The 19,615-nt window shown below is 41.8% G+C and overlaps 1 protein-coding gene across 4 annotated transcripts in view; it reads left to right on the forward strand.

Moving 5' to 3' along the window:
* Positions 1-19,174, forward strand: part of NUDT12 (nudix hydrolase 12) — a 45,878-nt gene extending 26,704 nt beyond the window's left edge. For all 4 annotated transcript variants that reach the window (XM_056537509.1, XM_056537510.1, XM_056537511.1 and 1 more), the window contains exons 3-7: positions 5,502-6,070; positions 8,761-8,928; positions 11,658-11,771; positions 13,105-13,304; positions 17,353-19,174. In XM_056537509.1, the coding sequence (XP_056393484.1) occupies positions 5,502-6,070; positions 8,761-8,928; positions 11,658-11,771; positions 13,105-13,304; positions 17,353-17,463 (1,162 nt within the window). In that variant the 3' untranslated portion in view covers positions 17,464-19,174. The remainder of the gene's footprint in view (positions 1-5,501; positions 6,071-8,760; positions 8,929-11,657; positions 11,772-13,104; positions 13,305-17,352) is intronic.
* The last annotated feature ends 441 nt before the right edge of the window (positions 19,175-19,615 follow it).

A 19,615-nucleotide genomic window follows, 5' to 3' on the forward strand; every position in this document is an offset into this window, starting at 1 on the left:
GAGGAACCAAGGTATAGGAAGGAGAAGGCTTACCTCACAACAGGGTGCACAGGCCAAGGGAGTGTATAATTTACTTTTAATAAACTTTTTAATGGTTAAATATCCATGACCCTGAGCCCGATATTTTTTTATTAATTCCCTATTTTTCAGACACCGTGGGTATAGGTGTCAGTTTGGCAGCTCGGGTCTTCATTGGTGAATAGTTAGACAAGAGCCTCTCCATATTTACTGTAATTTACAAATCTGTTTAACTTTCTGGCACAAGTTGATTTAAAAAAAAAAAAAAAAAAGTTTTCCACCGAAGTACCCCTTTAAACAGATTTGTAAATTGCTTCTATTAAAAAATCTTAATTCTTCCAGTGCTCATCAGCTGCTGTATACTACAGAGGATGTTCTTTTCTTTTTTAATTTCTTTTCTGCTGACACATCTGTCCATTTTAGGAACTGTCCAGAGCAGGAGAGGTTTGCTATGAGTATTTGCTCCTACTCTGGACAGTTCCTAAAATAGACAGAGGTGTCAGCAGAGAACACTGTGGTCAGACAGAAAGGAAATTTAAAAAGAAAAGAATAGACCTTCTTGTGCAGCATATAGCAGCTGATATGTACTGGAAGGATTAAGATTTTTAAACAGAAGTAATTTGCTAATTTGTTTAACTTTCTGGCACCAGTAACCCATTCTCCCCCCACATGCCATCTAGCACTGTGTAAATCACAGTGCTAGATGGCATGTGGGGGGAGAATGGGAACTGTCCAGAGCAGCATATGTTTGCTATGGGGATTTTCTCCTGCTCTGCACAGTTCCTAAAATGGACAGTAGAGGTAAGCAGAGAGCACTGTGGTCATGACATCAGAGGAATTGCATTTGTGATAGCCTGGGGGATGTAGGGTATGGGGACTGTAGCTGTGCGGCAGTTAAAGGGTGCTTGTTAATCCTTGCTATTTGTGATGCCAGGGTGAGGGCTCCTCAGTAATGCTTGTCCTACCGCCATCCTTCCCAAGAGCGATAGGGAGGTATATAATAATAGAATGTCCACAACCAGAGAGTTTTCTGAAACAGGTATAACTTTTACTGAAGATTTTCTGCAAGCTTCATAAACTGAACAGTCTCTATGCACACAACTGCTTTCTCTGGAGATTGACATAGGTTGGGGCTTTAGCAATTTAGAGTCTTTAAGTATTAGGCACTGTTCCACTGGATTTTGGGGTATTAATTGCGGTCCAGTAGTCACGCTAGCATTAGCGGGGGTAGATTAGAACTCAAGGTTTTAGTTCTGCTGAGGCTGGTAGGTTTTGATGCCTAGCGTGTCTTTGAAAGTTGCGTAGATCCGTCCTGCTAGTCCGGCATCCACAAAAGCAGCAACCCAAGAGAGCGATAATTGCCTACAGCTCCCTTATATGGGCAGGGGCTGGACTAGTGCTAATTGGTCCGTACTGATGTCAATCACCATTACAAAGATTTGTGGGTAACACATGACCCAAGGACCTCCTAAGTTCCTCCAACATACTATAGAGGTTATTAACATGGTCAAATGACCGAAGGTCCTGCGACGCTAAACAAGGTAAGTACTATACATTATATCAGATATACACTATTATTAAATATATACATGTATTAGCATTAAAGAATTAGACTTAAGGAGAGGTGACTAGGGGCTGTCCCACCTGAGGGACCCTACCTGAGCGTAGTTACTCTGACTTTGGGGACCTCTACACTAGGTATGGTATGTAATACGGTCTTGGGCCACCACACATTTCTTTTTTGGATTTCTCTTTAGTACACAGCCCCTAAAAAGTACTGGAAGGATTAAGATTTTTAAATAGAAGTGATTTACAAATCTGTTTAACTTTCTGGCACCAGTTGATTTAAAAAAAAAAAAAAAAAGCTTTCCATGGGAGTACCCCTTTAAGGGTTAATCGAACTAAACCATGCAGGTTTTTTAAAAATCTTTTGAAATGACAGGAATGCTTTAAGGATTCTTAATCGACAATACCATGTTGCATCTCCATTACTAGTATTGTACATATCTTTAAAGCCTATAGAATATGATCTAATACTAAAGGGTTACTCCATTGGAAAAAAAATAAAAAATTAAATCAACTTGTGCCACAAAGTTAAACAGATTTGTAATTTACTTCTATTTAAAAATCTTAATCCTTCCAGTACTTATCAGCTGCTGTATGCTCCACATGAAGTGGAGTTGTTCTTTTCCTTCTGTCCTCAGTGCTCTCTTCTGACACCCCTGTCCATGTCAGGAACTGTCCGGAGCAGGAGAGGTTTGTTATGGGGATTTTCTCCTTCTCTGGACAGTTAGCTCTGTGGTCAGACCGAAAAGAACTCAACTTCCTGTGGAGCATACAGCAGCTTATAAGTACTGGAAGGATTAAGATTTTAAAATAGTAGTAATTTACAAATTTCTGGCACCAGTTGATTTAAAAAAAATTGTTTTCTACCGGAGAACCCCTTTAACCCCTTAACGACCAAGGATGTAAATTTACATCCTGGTGCTCCGGTACTTTTGAGACATTGAGACATTTGCCAGTGTATCCTTATATGAAGGACACACCAGAGCCCGCACACCAATGCCAAGGTTTCTCAAAATGGCGCGGGACCTACGCTAATCCTACCTGTGCCTGATAAGCAAAACAGGGGCCAGTGGGCAATTACGGCAGCATTCGGTCGACTCACAACGTCCTCCCAGATACCCTCCAGCGTGACTGAGCACACATGCAATGGGAGGAGGGAGGCAAGCTGTAGGCCCCACCTGAGTTGGCTAATATGGGTGCATAGCCTCACAGGTGCTACCTTAATGCTGCCTTGAAGATATTCAAGGCGCATTAATCTTGGAGTTTACACACCTCCAAGTATAAATTTAAACAAACAACAAAAAACGTGGTCTCAAATGGCTGGAGGTGCTCAACCCCAAATGCAGTTGTGCATTTATACTGGGGGAGCAGATCCTGCCCTTGTAGTCCGTTGCTAGGGGCGATCCCCAGCATAAAAATGCATACAATGGAGGATACCTGCAGCGGACTACAACTGCCACAATAGAATCCTACACCAGAAAAACGGTGTGGATGTGTAACAATAAGAATAATACAGACCAGAGCAGAAGATGACCGATAACACTGATCAGTGCTATGCCCTATGCTTAGCACTGAACAGTATTAGCAATGAAAGGATTGCTATAAATAGTCCCCTATGGGGACTATTAAAGTGTAAAAATAAAAAATAAAAATAAAAGGAAAAAAATTTGAAAAATCCCCTTCCTCAATAAAAATTTGAAATGTCCTTTTTTCCCATTTTACCCCCATAAAGTGTAAAAAAAAAAATAATACACATATTTGGTATCGCCGCATGCATAAATGTCTGAACTATTAAAATATAATGTTATTGATCCCGTACGGTGAACCGTGTCAACGTTAAAAAAAAGCGCAAAATTGCTACTTTTTTGTAACATTTTATTCAAAAAAAATTTTTGAAAAAAATTAATAAAATTTTTATATACACAAATGTGGTATCAATAAAAAGTACAGATCATGGCGCAAAAAATGTGCCATCAAAATAGAAGGATTTTAAACATACTAATTTGGTAAAAAAGTTTGCGATTTTTGTTAAGCGCAACAGTAATAGAAAAGGATGTAATCATGGGTATCATTTTAATCGTATTGACCCACAAAATAAAGAATATATGTAATTTTTACCGTAAATTGTACGGCATGAAAACGAAACCTTCCAAAATTTGCTAAATTGCGATTTCCTTTTACATTTCCCCACACAAATAGTATTTTTTGGGTTGCGCCATATATTTTATGGTAAAATGAGTGATGTCATTACGCAGGACAACTGGTTGCACGAAAAACAAGCCCTCATACTGGTCTGTGAATGAAAATATAAATAATAGAAGACGAGGAGGAAAAAACGAAAATGCAAAAATAAAATTGGCCTGGTCTTTAAAGGGGTAGTCCAATGGTGAAAAACGTATCCCCTATCCTAAGGATAGGGGATAAGTTTGAGATCGCGGGGGGTCCGACCGCTGGGGCCCCCTGCGATCTCTCTGTACAGGGCCCCGGCTCTCCGGCCAGATAGCAGGTGTCGACCCCCGCACGAAGTGGCGGCCGACACGCCCCCTCAATACAACTCTATGGCAGAGCCGGAGATTGCCGAAGGCAGCGATTCGGCTCTGCCATAGAGTTGTATTGAGGGGGCGTGTCGGCCGCCGCTTCGTGCGGAGGTCGACACGCCCCCTTCCAGCGGGCTGTCGGGGTCCGTACAGGAGATCGCAGGGGGCCCCAGCAGTCGAACCCCCCGCGTCTGCAACTTATCCCCTATCCTTAAGATAGGGGATAAGTTGTTCACCACTGAGTCACCACTGGACTACTCCTTTAAGGTCAAAATGGGCTTGGTCCTTAAGGGGTTAAATTTTACACCTTGAGAACTTCAACACGCTGGAGGTTTAAAGGGGTATTCTGTTGAAATATTTTTATTTGTAAAGGACTCATGGTGTCAGGAACAAATAAAAAACATGTACTCCCCTGTTGCTGATACCCTGTCATTCTGACACTGCTGATCCCTATTATCATGGCTTCCTGTTCTTCATCCCAACATGTAGGAAGCGCCTGCTTAGCCAGTCGTAGCAGTGGCTTGAACGGGCACTTCCTATATGGGGGGGATGAAGAACAGGAAGCTCTGACAGTGGAATTTTTTTTCTGACATCCAGAGCAGTATGAAAACACAAAATATTTCTCTGGAATACTACTTTAAAGAGTACCTGTTACCAAACTTAACTTTAAATATATTGTCCCTTATGTTATTATAAGACACTTTGCTATTTACTTGATGTTAAAATTCTCAATCTATATATGTTTTTAATGTGATTGAAAAAACGGCCACTAGGTGGCTCTGTTCTGTTCCCTGCACAAGTCAAACAGTTAGTTTGGTCTCCACCCGTACTTGTAGAAGTCCAAACTCAGGAAGTGTGTGCGGGGCATGGCGAGGCACAGATCTCGCAGGCTTCAGTGCCTGTTGGGGAATGCCCACTTTTACTGCCGGGTGCTCAGACAATGTGAGCAAAAGGAACTGTATGATACTAAGCTTTTTAGTGCTCTGAATTTTTTTTAGGGCAGGAGGGGTGTTAGGAGTAGTTAGAGGAATATAATCTGTGTTAGTTTAGAAAATATGGTTAAATGGCAGGTACTCTTTAATACAGTGCAGAAGAGGTCTTCTGCTGTCTGTCAGTCTCAGCTACAGACTCATCCGGGGACAGTCAAGCCTGTAATATTAAGTAAAATTTCCGGAACAATGACTGGTAGCAGACATCTTATATCTGAATACTCTCAGGAGAATATATCATAATATTACATTGATTGCATATGAAAAACAGGGCCAGATGCTCTTTATACTACATATGTGGTGTTAGGTGAAACTTTGCTCTCTTACTTCTCATTATCTTCTTCATAAGAAGCTATAAAATATTAATCAAAGTCGTATTATTTATTTTTAGGTGCGACAAGACATCGGTAAACAAATCTCGACAGACTGCTTTAGATATCGCCAAGTTTTGGGGTCACAAACACATTGTAAACTTGCTCTCAAGTGCTAGAGGTGGAGCAAAGCCTCATTTTTTGTCAGATGCTAAAGAGGAGTATGAGAATTATTTCAGCAAGACATTTCTGGACAGAAGAAGCGATAAACGGGCAGATACTAACTGGTTAAAATCCAAGCACACAGACGCCAGTTCAGTATACATCATTTTTTCCAACCTAGGTCCGCTTGTATCGCTAATTGGTACAAAAGATAGCGCACAAGAGCCAGAAATCAGGCTCTGCAGACTGCAGCATGAAGATGTGGAGGAATTCTTGTCAAAGCCCGATGAGGTCTCATTAATATTTCTTGGAGTGGAAACCCAATTAAATAATCCACATTCAGCAGAACAGGAAGATGGACTGGTGGCCTGGTTTGCCCTTAATGTGGAGAATTTATCTACAGATCCGTTTGAAAGAAAATTTGAAGGCTGCTATTTCCTTCAACCCCCAATGCCGACCCTGTTGCAGCTAGTTGGCATGGAAGCAGGTATCAGGATGTTTAACTCTCTTCATTTATACATATTTATGAGCAATAACATTTCCTCCTTCTGCTGAAAATGAGACCTGATAACTGCTGGATTATCAGAAATTCTGGACTACGAGACACTCATAGAAAATAATTTCTAACCTAGAAAACCTATATTAAAGGGGTACTCCACCCCTAGACATCTTATCCCCTATCCAAAGGATAGAGGATAAGATGTCTGATCGCTGGGGCCCGTAGCTGGGACCCCCGTTGTCTCTGTGCAGCACCCAGCGTTCATTTAGAACGATGGGTGTGGGCAGCGGGGGTCGTGGTCTCACGCCACGCCGCCTCAATGCAAGTCTATGGGAGGGGCATGGTGGCCACCACGCCCCTCCCATAGACTTGCATTAAGGGGCGTGGCTATGACATCCCAAGTTGGCATGGCCATGACATCACGACCCCCGCCTCCCACTCCAAGTGTAAACAAGATCAAAATACTTGCTAATAAATACAAGAGATATTCTGGATTATGAGATGCTAGATTAAGGGAGTGGTATTTTTGGGGTCAGTTCACATGTCCTTATTTTTTTTGCAGATATGCCTCAGATTTGCCGTAGCCGATTTTGCTGTCCATTGACTTCAATGGGTAGCAAAATCTGCTGCAGCACAAAAAACGCAGATCCTAATGCTGTGTAACTAATCTCTGATTATTTTAAAAGATTATTCCGGTGATCAGAATTATTTTTAAATTTCACTTGGGATGTTTTAAAAATAAAAAAGCAACCATACTCACTTGCCCTGATTCCACACTGCTGCAGCACTGACTGCTTCTATTTTCTGCTGCTTCCTGTGATCTGTTGTCCCCGCAGGATCTGCCAGTCACTGACTGCAGCATAGATCTGCAGCAGAGGTCAGTGAGGTGAGTTTATTTTTAAAGCACCTACAGCCAAATACAAAAAAAAAAAATTGATCACCCGAATAACCTTTCAAATGTTTAAATTCCTGATTTCACCTTACGATCTCCTGAAATAAAGGGGAACTGGCAGTTTTTGTTTAGTGTTCATTCCTACACCAAACAATAAAAAAAAAAAAAAAAAAAGGTCATTACTTTAGAGGTTGCCTTTAGGAACAGACATCAATCTATCTATGGACTGTCTGCTGTCAGACTTTTGACCTAACTGCTTAGCTCTTAATATGAATTTTGGTGGATGGGCAATATTGCCCTGTGTAATAGGCCCAGGGAACAAGCAGATGTTTGTCGACTGATTATGTCATTTTCACAAGTCAAAAAATCCTCATTTGTCGGCTGCACATCGTTCCACTGAATGCTGAAAGCAAAGGTCTGTATGAACGATCATTTATGTGGCCCTCCCTGCACGATAGTAGAGCCTTGTACAAGGGTTCGTAAATCTCACCTGAACATGTAATAGGGGCCTGTGTCTTCTGAGCTTCTGCAATGCACTTAATACCCAATCATTTTTAACTTGTTAACCAATCATTGGCCTCTGCAGTGGCTATGAAGCACTTCCTGTTTGTCAAAACAGGGACAAGGAAGAGATGATCAGGTGAGACTGGGCACTATCAGGGGTATTGGGTAGTGAGTACAGCTTTTATATTTTCTTTTTATCCCAGACTGGTCAATCTGCTCCAAAAAATAACAACCTTGTTTGTTTAGCCCCTTAAGAACCAGGCCATTTTTTCATTTTTGCACTTTCGTTTTAGGAGGAATCAGCAGATTCCTCATACAGATCAATGTGGTTCCATAGATCCACCCTTCTGGACCCCCAGGGACTGGTTAAAGATCCCTTTAGACACCGCTGTCAACTTTGACAGCTGCGATTTAAAGGGTTAATAGCCAGTGATGTGCCATATAGTGCTGAGTCAGCTAACACATTCTACGGCAAAACACATAATATGGCACAACACCGGCCGCGGCAATCGACAAATGTCGGCTATTAACGGCAGCCAGCCAGTACGGGCCGGGCTCGAGTCAGGAGCTCGCGCCATACACAGCTTGCCGTTGTAGGGCGAGCCGGCTCGCCCTTTGGCGGCAACCGATTAAAGAATCTTTATATAGAAAAACTGAAAGCCGGTTTACCCGCACTAAACCAAATACACAGGGTTATAGTGAGGGTGAACCAGAATAAAATCATGTATTACACACCCAAGTCAGTGCTGTCCTAACAGAGATATACAATGTATTATCCGGCATTGCTAATGTGTTAATCACCGGCTTTGCATAATGGGGGCAGGAGCCAGCATACTCAGCATCCCTGCCCTCTTCCCCTCTGCTCTGATATGCCTGCCTAACTCGCGTTTACATGAATGAAGGGCTTCATGAATATTTATAAGCAGAGGGGAAAGGGGCAGAATGCTGGGTATGCTGGCTCCTCCCCCTATTGTGCAAAGCCGGCGATTAACATATTATATTGTCAGCTAATACATTGTATATCTCCATAATGTTGGCACTGATGCAGGGGAGTAATACATGATTTTAATCCGGTTTACCCCCACTATAACACTGTGTATTGGGTTTAACCAGCTGTCAGTTTGCCTTTATTGCAAGCAAACTATACTGTAACACTCAAATTTTAATTTGCATAGTTCTGTCAAACAGCAATACAAAATTGTATGTATAATGTTTAATAAATATTTGTTTTTTAATGTTCTACTATAATGTATCCACAAGTTATCTGCTTTATCTTTTCTAGGAATTTTGGCACAAGCCCGCTCTGTCCTTGCCTGGCACAATCGATACAAATACTGCCCGACCTGTGGTGGTAAGACAATAATTGAGGAGGGTGGATACAAGCGGACATGTGTAGCAGAGGGGTGCCCCAGCTTACAAGGAATTCATAATACATCATATCCAAGAGTGGGTGAGTACATACAGCATACAACTGAAGAATTTTAAAGGGGTACTCCTGTGGAGAACATATTTATTTTTATTTTCTTTAAATCAACTGGTTCCAGAAAGATAAACAGATTTGTAAATTACTTCTATTTAAAAATCCTAATCCTTCCACTACTTATCAGCTGCTGTATGCTTCACAGGAAGTTGAGTTGTTCTTTTCAATCTGACCACAGTGCTTTCTGCTGACACCTCTGTCCATGTCAGGAACTGTCCAGTGCAGGAGCAAATCTCCATAGCAAACCAATCCTGCTCTGGACAGTTCATGACATGGACAAAGGTGGCAACAGAGAGCACTGTGGTCAGACAGAAAAGTAATTCAATAAGAAAAGAACTTCCTGTGGAACATACAGCAGTTGGTAAGTACTGGAAGGATTAAGATTTTTAAATAGAAGTAATTTCCACCGGAGTACCTATTTAAGTGCTTCATGATTGAAAACTCTGTGGGTACGGCCACACGTAGTGCATATGCTGTCGATGTCAGCTTCAAAAAATTGTCAGCACCAAATTGTGTGTGTTATGCTGCAGATTTTCTGCATAGGTTTCACACAGACCATTATTTTCTGTGGGGGAGTTTGCAGAACATCTGCAGCAGATCTAAGTTAACATTGTACATGCTGCAGAGTTTAAATCTGCAATGCAGGATAGTTTATACAGTGTGTAGATTAGTTTTTCAAAATGTCTTCCACTTTGCTGCTAAATGCTGCAGATTTTCTGCTACAAGTGGATGTCCTGTTAATAAGAGGGATCAGTTCAGTTCAGTGACAAATGGCTTATTTTGATCTCTTTTATGCAGAATAATAATGCAGTCTTTCATTCTGATATAATAAACCAAGATGTAAGGTCAGCTAAATGTAGCTATGTAGGTAAAATCCCCACCGCATAGCTTTAAGGTTGCAGTTTCATGTCAGTTCACTACTGTCTATATCAATGTTTTCCAAACAGGGTGCCTCCTGCAATTGCAAAACTACAACTCCCAGCATGTCCGGACAGCCTTTAGGAATAGGTGTCTGATCTCAGGGAGGCTGACCGATGGGACCTACCGCAAGCTCCTGCCAGGCGCTTCGGCTCTCCTCATGCATGGAGTGACCTCCGCTCCATGACTGATTACTGTCAACCAGAGAAGAGTGAAGAGCCGGTTTTTGTAAAACAAAGCTTCAGGACACCGGGCAGGAGATTGCGGGGGTCCCAGTGGTCAGACCCACCATGATCAGAAACGTATGGCCTAACCTGTGGAAAGGGGATAAGATGTAATGTACCGGAGTAACAAGGCAAATAGGAATAGCTCAGAACTGCTCTTTAATGTATCTGTGGCTATTGATGTGTCACAATTTTGCCCATCATTCTGAAAGCACTCACTACAGCAGTGTTTCCAAACCAGGCTACCTCCAGCTATTGCAAAACCAAAGGCTGTCCGGGCATGCTGGGGGTTGTAGCTTTGCAACAGCTGGAGGCACACTGGTTGGGAAACACTAGTTTATATGACAGTGTTTCATCTTGGCCTTGGCCTTCTTTATTTTTTGGCCTGATGATACCTGTCAGTCACGGCCGTTGGTGATCACGCCTACACAGCCATTGTGCCTACACATCCACTATAATTACACAACAACTACTGTGTATGGCATTTTGTGTTTAAGCACTGAAAGTTGTGTTGTACAGCACAAACAACCTATTTACTTAAAGGAGATCTAACAAAACGAAAATATCATTCTTTTGACTCTCTTAAAGCAGTACTCCAGCATTTGACAACGGAGATGTGTCTCAGACTCTCCCATAGAAAGTGCACTAAGGGAGGTGTTGACCCAATTTCGTGCACAGGGAGAGCCGGGGTCAACAACTGGAGATCAGACACTTATTCCATATCTCCTGTTGATCGAGGATAAATTGTCAAATGCTGGAGTACCCCTTTAATGTATCTGAATTTTAAAAAAAAGTGTTTTTATTTTGTTACTATTGTTATATTTAAGGGCATATTTATATAGATCTATGTCACTATTCTTTTTCTTTGTGAATATTTCTTATTATTGGTTTGTGTATAAGTGCTGTAAAACATTGAAAATCTGTTTTTGCCTGAGCCATTAAAGCGCCAGATAATCCAAAATGCCAAAAGAACAAATAGTGGGTGGCTTTGATGGTATGACAGATCCTCATGTGAATAGAAGATAAATGTAAAATGATTGTAATTATATTTGTATGCAAAAGCCTACATTAAAGGGGGATTCCAGTGAAAAACAACTGGCTCCAGAAAGTTAAACAGATTTGTAAATGACTTCTATTAAAAAATCTTAATCCTACCAATACTTATCAGCTGCTGAAGATGAGTTGTTCTTTTCTGTCTGATAACAGTGCTCTCTGCTGATACCTCTGTCTGTCTCAGGTACTGACCAGAGTAGGAGAAAATCCCCATAGCAAACCTCTCCTGCTCTGGCCAGGTCCTGAGACACAGTGCCAGTTGATATGAAAAAAATAGTTTTGCACCGGAATACCCCTTTAACTACTACAGGGCTCCTGGGAGGCAGGGAAAGGACATCATAATGCATATATTAGATACATTTTCATTGACCTTTAATATAATACTAAGTTAGTATTGTATACTGTGTCCCATACAACAGCACAGGTAAAGAGTACAACTGAGGTTAGTGCATTAAGGAACTGGCAAAATATAATATTGTTGTTTGTCTCCCTTGTTATATCCAGATCCTGTGGTGATAATGCTCATCGTTCACCCTGATGGAAACCATTGTCTTCTGGGGAGACAGAAGAGATTTCCTCCTGGCATGTTCTCTTGTTTAGCAGGCTTTATTGAACCAGGTAGGTAGATGTGCTGATAGGTAGAGTGTCTTCCATGTTTTAAAAGCTGAAATTATTCTTCTATGTTAAGAAATTTTAAAGCTATCCTGTGACCAGACAAGACTTTGTTTATATATCTCACTATGCACTGAAGAAAAGGGAAAAAAAAGCCTACTCATCTCTCCCCTTGCTGTCACTGTCAAGTCTTCCAGTCCCCACTGCAGTCTTCTTCCTCTTTCTAAAAAGTTTTGTGTCTGCTAAACCAATCACTGTGCCAAGAGTTCCTGTACATGCGAAATGTCATCCAAAGAAGGATGAAGAGGACCACTGGTGAGGTCTGGAATCAGCAGCAGCGTGGGAGCGCAGGAGGTGAGTATGCAGGCTTTTCTTTTTTCAGTGCACAGGACTCTTTACCGATACAGCATATCTATGGCAGATTATGTCAGTAGATCAGTCATGGCAGGCACTAAGGCCTAGAAGGCACATCGAGGGTGCGCTAATTGAGACCCTAGCCACCAAGTATAAGGCACAGAACTGTTTAAATGCCACAGTTGCTAGTAAATACGTCATTTAAACGGCTTAATGCCAGCATCAGAGTAATCTCCCATGAAGGTCCCATTACTGGCTGTGGGCTGCAAAAAAAAGCCAGCACCTATCAGGTGCCCGCACCATACACACCCCATACCCAGCTTCTGTACATGAACGGCAGTTGGGCGTTAACAGGTTAATTCTGAAATGAACATATGTATCAACTAAGGGTATGCTTGTGCACTGCAGATTTATTGTAGATTTGTTACAGAGGTTTCCAAGCATCTTTCAAACCTAGATGTTTCCGAGGGATCTCAGAACTGGAGATATAGGAGAAGTAGTGATGATGGACCAGATTGACAAAATAGATTTAAAGTAGTACTCCGCTGCCCCAGCGTTCAGAACATTTTGTTCCGAACGCTTGGAGTGGGCGGCGGGGGGGTTGTGACATCATGACCACGCCCCTTGTGATGTCACACCCCCTCAATGCAAGTTTATAAGAGGAGGCGCGGCGCCACCATGCCCCCTCCCATAGACTTGCATTGAGGGGGTGTGGTGTGACATCACAAGGGGCGTGGCCATGATGTCACGACCTCCCCTGCACCCAGCGTTCTAAATGAACGCCGGCTGCTACACAGAGGTCGCTGGGGGTTCCAGCTGCGCGACCCCCGCGAACAGACATCTTATTCCCTATCCTTTGGATAGGGGATAAGATGTCTAAGGGCAAAGTATCCCTTTAAAGTGTTCAGTCCTTTCATCTTATTGCTTTGAGCTGTGACTAATCTGCTACCACACTACTTACCTTGTCATTCCCTTTCCTCCAAAGGAGAAACGTTAGAAGATGCTGTCCGTAGAGAGGTGAAAGAGGAGAGCGGCATTAAAGTTGGCCATGTTCAGTATGTTTCATGCCAGCCCTGGCCAATGCCTTCCTCCCTTATGATTGGTTGCTTAGGTGTCGCAATATCCACAGAAATAACAGCTGACAAGACTGAAATAGAAGATGCTCGTTGGTTCACTAGAGAACAGGTAAAGTTCAATTTAATTTCCTTCTCGTATTGATTCTTTTTTGATTACTTTGGTTTTGTATAACATATCGCAGCCTTTCTGAGTCACACGGGGCAATGTTTAGAATCTATGACTTCACTGTAATGATAAAATATATGAATGTAAAGCAAGGCAGATCTCATCAGGATCTTTCTATTGCTATGCAAGCTCCCGAGACTTGATGGAGTGTGTAAAACAATCCTTTTTATTTGTGAGCAGAAATAGTATATCCGGGCTGCGAGGCCGCAGATGTTATAGCTGTTTAATGAAAGCTTTGCTTTAGGCAACATTGTGTTCATATGGGGACTTATTCAAGGCGTGTTAATGTGTAACTCTGTATTCAGTGGCCTGTTTCCCAATTTAGGTAGACGCCTGCTAATTACATGAATAATTAAAGAAGCCGTTCCCTTAAAAACAAAGTGTTGGCCTATGGGTGTCAATATATTCCATGTCTCTCCAGTTCTAATCCCCAGAGTATAATCTTATCTTGTACAACAGTTATAGCTCTCCTCGGTATGAAGTTATTGTGGAAAGCCAATTTAAGGAGTTCACAGTAGAAAACATTGCACACTAGATATGTGGAAGGAACCCAAATTGCTCTTAAAGGGGTTATCCAGGAAAAAACTTTTTTTTATATATCAACTGGCTCCAGTAAGTTAAACAGATGTGTAAATTACTTCTATTAAAAAATCTTAATCCTTTCAGTACTTATGAGCTTCTGAAGTTAAGGTTGTTCTTTTTTGTCTAAGTCCTCTCTGATGACACCTGTCTCGGGAAATGCCCAGTTTAGAAGCAAATCCCCATAGCAAACCTCTTCTAAACTGGGTGTTTCCCGAGACAGGTGTCATCAGAGAGCACTTAGACAGAAAAGTACAACCTTAACTTCAGAAGCTCATAAGTACTGAAAGGATTAAGATTTTTTTAATAGAAGTAATTTACAAATCTGTTTAACTTTTTGGAGCCAGTTGATATATATATATATATATATATATATATATATATATATAAAAGTTTTTGTCTGGAATACCCCTTTAAAGCAAAACTCTGATTCAAAAAACAAGGAATTACACACTCGTATTAAAGTAGATTGGAAGAACATTTTTCGTCCTACAATTTTTGGTCTTAAATGGGAACTCTGGAACAGGGCATCTTATCTCCTATCCACAGGATAGGAGGATAAGTGCCTGATCGCGGGGGGCTGACCGCAATCCTTTGCCCGGCACCCTGATCTCTGCTCTGTGCCGGATTACTGTTGACCACAGCGCGAAGCTGTGGTAAACACGCCCCCTACAGGTATTTCTATAGAAGAGCCAGAGAAACATGAGTGCTGTATCTCCGACTCTCCCATACAGATACGTGGAGGGGGGGGTCGACCACGGTTGCTCTGAACGTTAGGAGAGCCGGAGTTCTGAACACAAATGTTCAAAACACTGGGGCGCCAGGCATGACAATGCGGGGGTCCCAGCGGTCAGACCCCCCGCGATCAGACACTTATCTATCCCCTATCCTGTGAATAGGGGATAATATGTCCTGTACCGGAGTTCCCCTTTAATGTCCACTATTAGGGTGGTGGCTGACAGCCTGTGTATACAATCTGGGTATAAACAGCATATATTCTGAGGATCAGCTCTGATTTTTGCTGTTTATTTTGTTGCACTTTTGGATGCAGTTCAGCCCTATTCAGTTTGGTCAATCCAAATCATGAATTTCCATAAAAAAAATATGCATTGTAGTGCCTTTGGCTGTCCGGGCATGCTGGGAGTTGTAGTTTTACGACATCTGGAGACACACTATTTGGAAAACACTGGTCTATAGATTCTATATGGGTAGCTCAGTGGTTAGCGCTGGGAAAAAGACAACATGTGCAAGTAGTTTGTATATTCTCTCCGTGTTTATATAGGTTTCTTCCTGGTGCTTCAGTCCCCTCCCACCCTAAACATACTGATAGGTGAATATGGAAGTTAGATTTTGAGCCCCAATGTGTTGACAGGCTCTGTACAGTGCTATGGAAAATGTTAGCACTACATAAATTAAAGGGTTACTCCGCTACTCAGCATCCGGAACATTGAGTTCCGAACGCTGTGTGCGGGCTCCCATCGTTCACTCCCGCCCCCTCGTGATGTCACGCCCCATCATGTGATGTCCGTGGCAGCCGTCGCGCCCCCTTCCCATAGACTTTCATTGAGGGGGCAGGCCGTGATGTCACGAGGGGCCGGGTGTGAACATGGAAGCCCGCACACAGCGTTCGGAACTCAATGTTCCGGACGCTGGGGAGCGGAGCAACCCTTTAAGAAATTATTATTACATTATTATTCTATGCAGGCCTTTCTGTCTCCATTGCAACAGACTGCAAACAATCTTTATAAAGTCTTCTGTCCCCTACTTCTCGCTAACGCATTTCATAGGAAAGCAGGAGATGCAAAACTGAAAACCTTATGCCTTTTATATGACATCTGGGGCATACAGAGGAATTTCATGAGCTGAAAAGGGGCCAAGGACCTTGTATCTATGCTGTACTAAACTTATGAAATAATAATTTGTTATCCTTTATTTTCCATGTAAAATACCATACATAATAAATACAGACCATGCGAATAAACAACTCCAAACTACACAAAGCTGATGCCCCTGCCTACTACCGTTTATCCTTAAGGCACTTCCCTTCACCTATTCTATTACTAACTGAATTAAGAAGCAAAAAGAAGTAATGTTTACAGCCATCTTTCCTTAGGGCTCATTCACACTGCAGAATCTCTGCCAAGAGATATTCCGGGCGAAGATTCTATCTTGAGCCAGAGCAGGCAAACAGCCAATACTAGGACCACTCTGAAATGCACTCTGAAATGTCTCAATAAACGGTAAAGTATTTCAGAGCAGATTCCGCCAAAAGAATGAACATGTTCATTCTTTCAATGGAGTCTGGGGTCAGGAATTTCTGTGGCAGAACGTCCACCGCTAAAATTTCGTAATATGAAAGGTGCAGCAGAATCCCTTTGAGAACAATAGGAGAATGCTGCACTGTATTTTCCAAAAAGAATTCCAGAACGGAATTCCGCTTGGAAAATCCGTAGAGCAAATGGGTCATTGTCATGTATATCGCACACCCTAGTGGTTGCAGGTTAAAATATTACCTGGTATTTCAAATATACCGTACACACTAGTTTAGAACTGTTTCCAGTATATTGCATCTGCTGAAAGGAAGGCTTAGTGTTTCCCTATCAGATGCTACATCTTTTCACTGTCTTCTGCTGCATCTGTGTTTCACAATTCAAAGTACTACTAAAAATTCATAGTGCTAGAGAATTGACTAATATTGGGCAAGATGGAAAAGGCTAGGTTTTTACAATTGCCAAAGATCTAGAATCATAGTACAGTCCTGTTTTATTTGGATTGTTGTCAGGTTCTTCTTAAATGGGCACTGTCAGATCCAAAAACGTTTTATACATTGTCACTGATGAATATCGAAGACCTTTTGTGCAATGGTTGTTTAAAAAAGTTTGAATATTTAATAATGAAAACTGCTCCTGAAAATCCCACCACTAGGGGTCCCCATACTTACTGGGACACGAACCAGTCTCGCAGCAGCATCAGGCTTGTCCATGAGTTATGGACAAGAGATGACTCATGGACAAGGCTGCATGAGCAGACGCACCAATCACCTTCCACCACCACAAGGGGGAGACATGCCCTTTTCTCCTGAGAGAATTTCTAACACTGTGAGCTGATGAAAAGAGGTATTTTTATAATTAATATAGGTGATAGAGTTATATATTATAATTTTCTTTTGTGGGATTTGACAGGTACACTTTAAGACACAAAGTATAAGGTAGTGGTCTCAAAACTATGGACCTCCAAATGTTGCAAAATTACAACTCCCAGCATGCCCAGACAGCAGTTGGCTGTCCGGGCATGCTGGGAGTTGTGATTTTGCAATATCTGGAGATCCACAGTTTGGAGACCAGTGGTGTAGGATATTGAACATCTATGTAAATTCCTATATCTTTTTTTCTTTTTCTTTTTTTACATGTAGGTTATAGAAGCCTTAATCAAAGGAAACCAGCAACACCTCGTAGTGCCACCAAGGCATGCCATCGCCCACCAGTTAATAAAGCACTGGATTGGAATGAATTCTAACCTATAGTGGCATAAAAACAGAGCTTTGTATCTTATAAAAAATTACAATGTAATTATCAAGCGTGTCAATTTATAAAGAAAAAATATCATGTGAATAATTCTTGTTAATAATCCTAAAGCTATGCTGACATGCCGTATTCTGAATGTAAAATCCTATATAGGTACCTTTGCACCTTGTAATTCATATATTAAGACACATCTACAACTTTTCGTGCAGGATCCAGAAATTCGGATTAAAAGAAACCTCAGCAAAAAATGTTCAATGTTACTAGTTCAAAATTGATTTATTTGGATGAACATGATAATTCTGGTAATAATGTATAATAATAATAATTATAGAATTTATAATAAATATCTGCTGGTAAAGAGTAAACTTCAGTACCTTGGACGGTGTGTTGTTACTGTACATCTGTAAGTAGGTGATGCAGCAACTCCTGAACATTTTGAACACCATTTCAAAGCTGCAAATCTCTAGAGCAATATCTGTGCAGACAACAAAAATGGCAGTGGTAAGTGCAATATAAGTAATGCAATGTATTTGCTTTACTTTTTATGTGTGTGAATTCTGTATACAGATGCTTAAAGGGGTTATCCACCTTAAAGTAATTTAGCACTTACCTGCTAGACAGTACAGGACAAGCTTAGGAAGGATCCGGGCTTGTCTTCAGGCTAAATGGTGTGAGATTACCTTAATACTGTGGCTATCTTTTTATGAAATTGCTATTTCCTGTTGGAGTTTCCTCTATCCAACTACAAGTCCCATAATTCCTTGTTTGTTAGTGTGAGGTCACTTTTCTCCTTCCCACACATCAGCCACCCCACCCATTGAAACACACGTTTTCTGCCTTCCATTCAATAGATCAGTGTTTTCTGACCAGGATGCCTCTAGCTGCTGCAAAACCAGAATGATCTCTCTCCCACCCAGTGGTCGCTCCAACCATTGAAGCAAAGTCAGGCTCCCTTAGCCATCAGTCATTTTGTATACTGTTAAAAATAAACATTGGGGCAAAAATCACATAATAATTGCAAGATCACCATAAAATACAGGTACAGACACTATATTATGAACTACACTAACCATAGAGCCCCTGTAGCATAAAAATAAATCATGGAATAGCCTATTAAACGTATATGGAAGATCCCTGGAAAATCTGAAGGTAACCATTTGTATGTATATACTGTAATATGTATGATACATAACGTAAGCCTGATACATATTTCATCATTCTCTTCTGCTAGCATAACTTCATGCAGCTATAGGAACTCTATATGGAGTGTTCAGTTTAGGCAGGAGAGTAGCTGGCCATAGGAGAGATTTGGTTATGATATGTGTCCCAATGGCAGAGGGGAATTGTAGTTAGATTCTGGGCTTGAGCAGGGAATAAAGTCCTCTCATGCATAACAGTGCAATCTGAATTAGTTAAAGGGTTATTCACAACTGTCTTTTTACATTGTCTGTGCTGTGCACGCTCAGTGCAGCTTTCTGGTTTGACCCTTAGATGTATAGGCCAGTCCCATGGAGTTCAGGCCAGTAACATACACACTGCCACACCAATCTCCCAACCTGCCATCACTTTCCTACTTTGTGCAGAGAGAGGGAATGGTGTTACCACCAGCCTGACGACTGCTTCTAGGTCTGTAAGCTATACAATGAGCTGTCAACAAGGAAAGGGGAAAACAAGCCCATATCACTGAAAGGATGCAAGAATGTTAAAGGGGTATTCTGGGCAAAAACATTTTATCCCCTATCCAAAGGATAGGGGGATAAGATGTCAGATCGCGGGGGGCCCGCCGCTGGGACCCCAACGATCTCCCTGCAGCACCCGCATTCTATGCACGAACTGCATCTCCAGTTTCTGAAACCTCCTGGTCTCCGGGACTGGGGACGTGACGTCACTCCACGCCCCGTCAATTCATGTCTTTGGGAGGGGGCATGATAGCCATCAGGGGTTTCCGAAACTGGAGAAGCAGCTTCGCATAGAATGAGGGTGCTGCAGGGAGATCGTGGGGGGGTCCCAGCGGCGGGCCCCCCGCGATCAGACATCTTATCCCCTATCCTTTGGATAGGGGATAAAATGTTTTTGCCCGGAATACCCTTTTAATTATAACTGTTTGCTAAAATGTGTATTTTGATGTGCACTACAAGGTTAAATATGATA

The sequence above is a fragment of the Hyla sarda genome, chromosome 1, assembly GCF_029499605.1.
Source record: "Hyla sarda isolate aHylSar1 chromosome 1, aHylSar1.hap1, whole genome shotgun sequence".
Taxonomy (NCBI): domain Eukaryota; kingdom Metazoa; phylum Chordata; class Amphibia; order Anura; family Hylidae; genus Hyla; species Hyla sarda.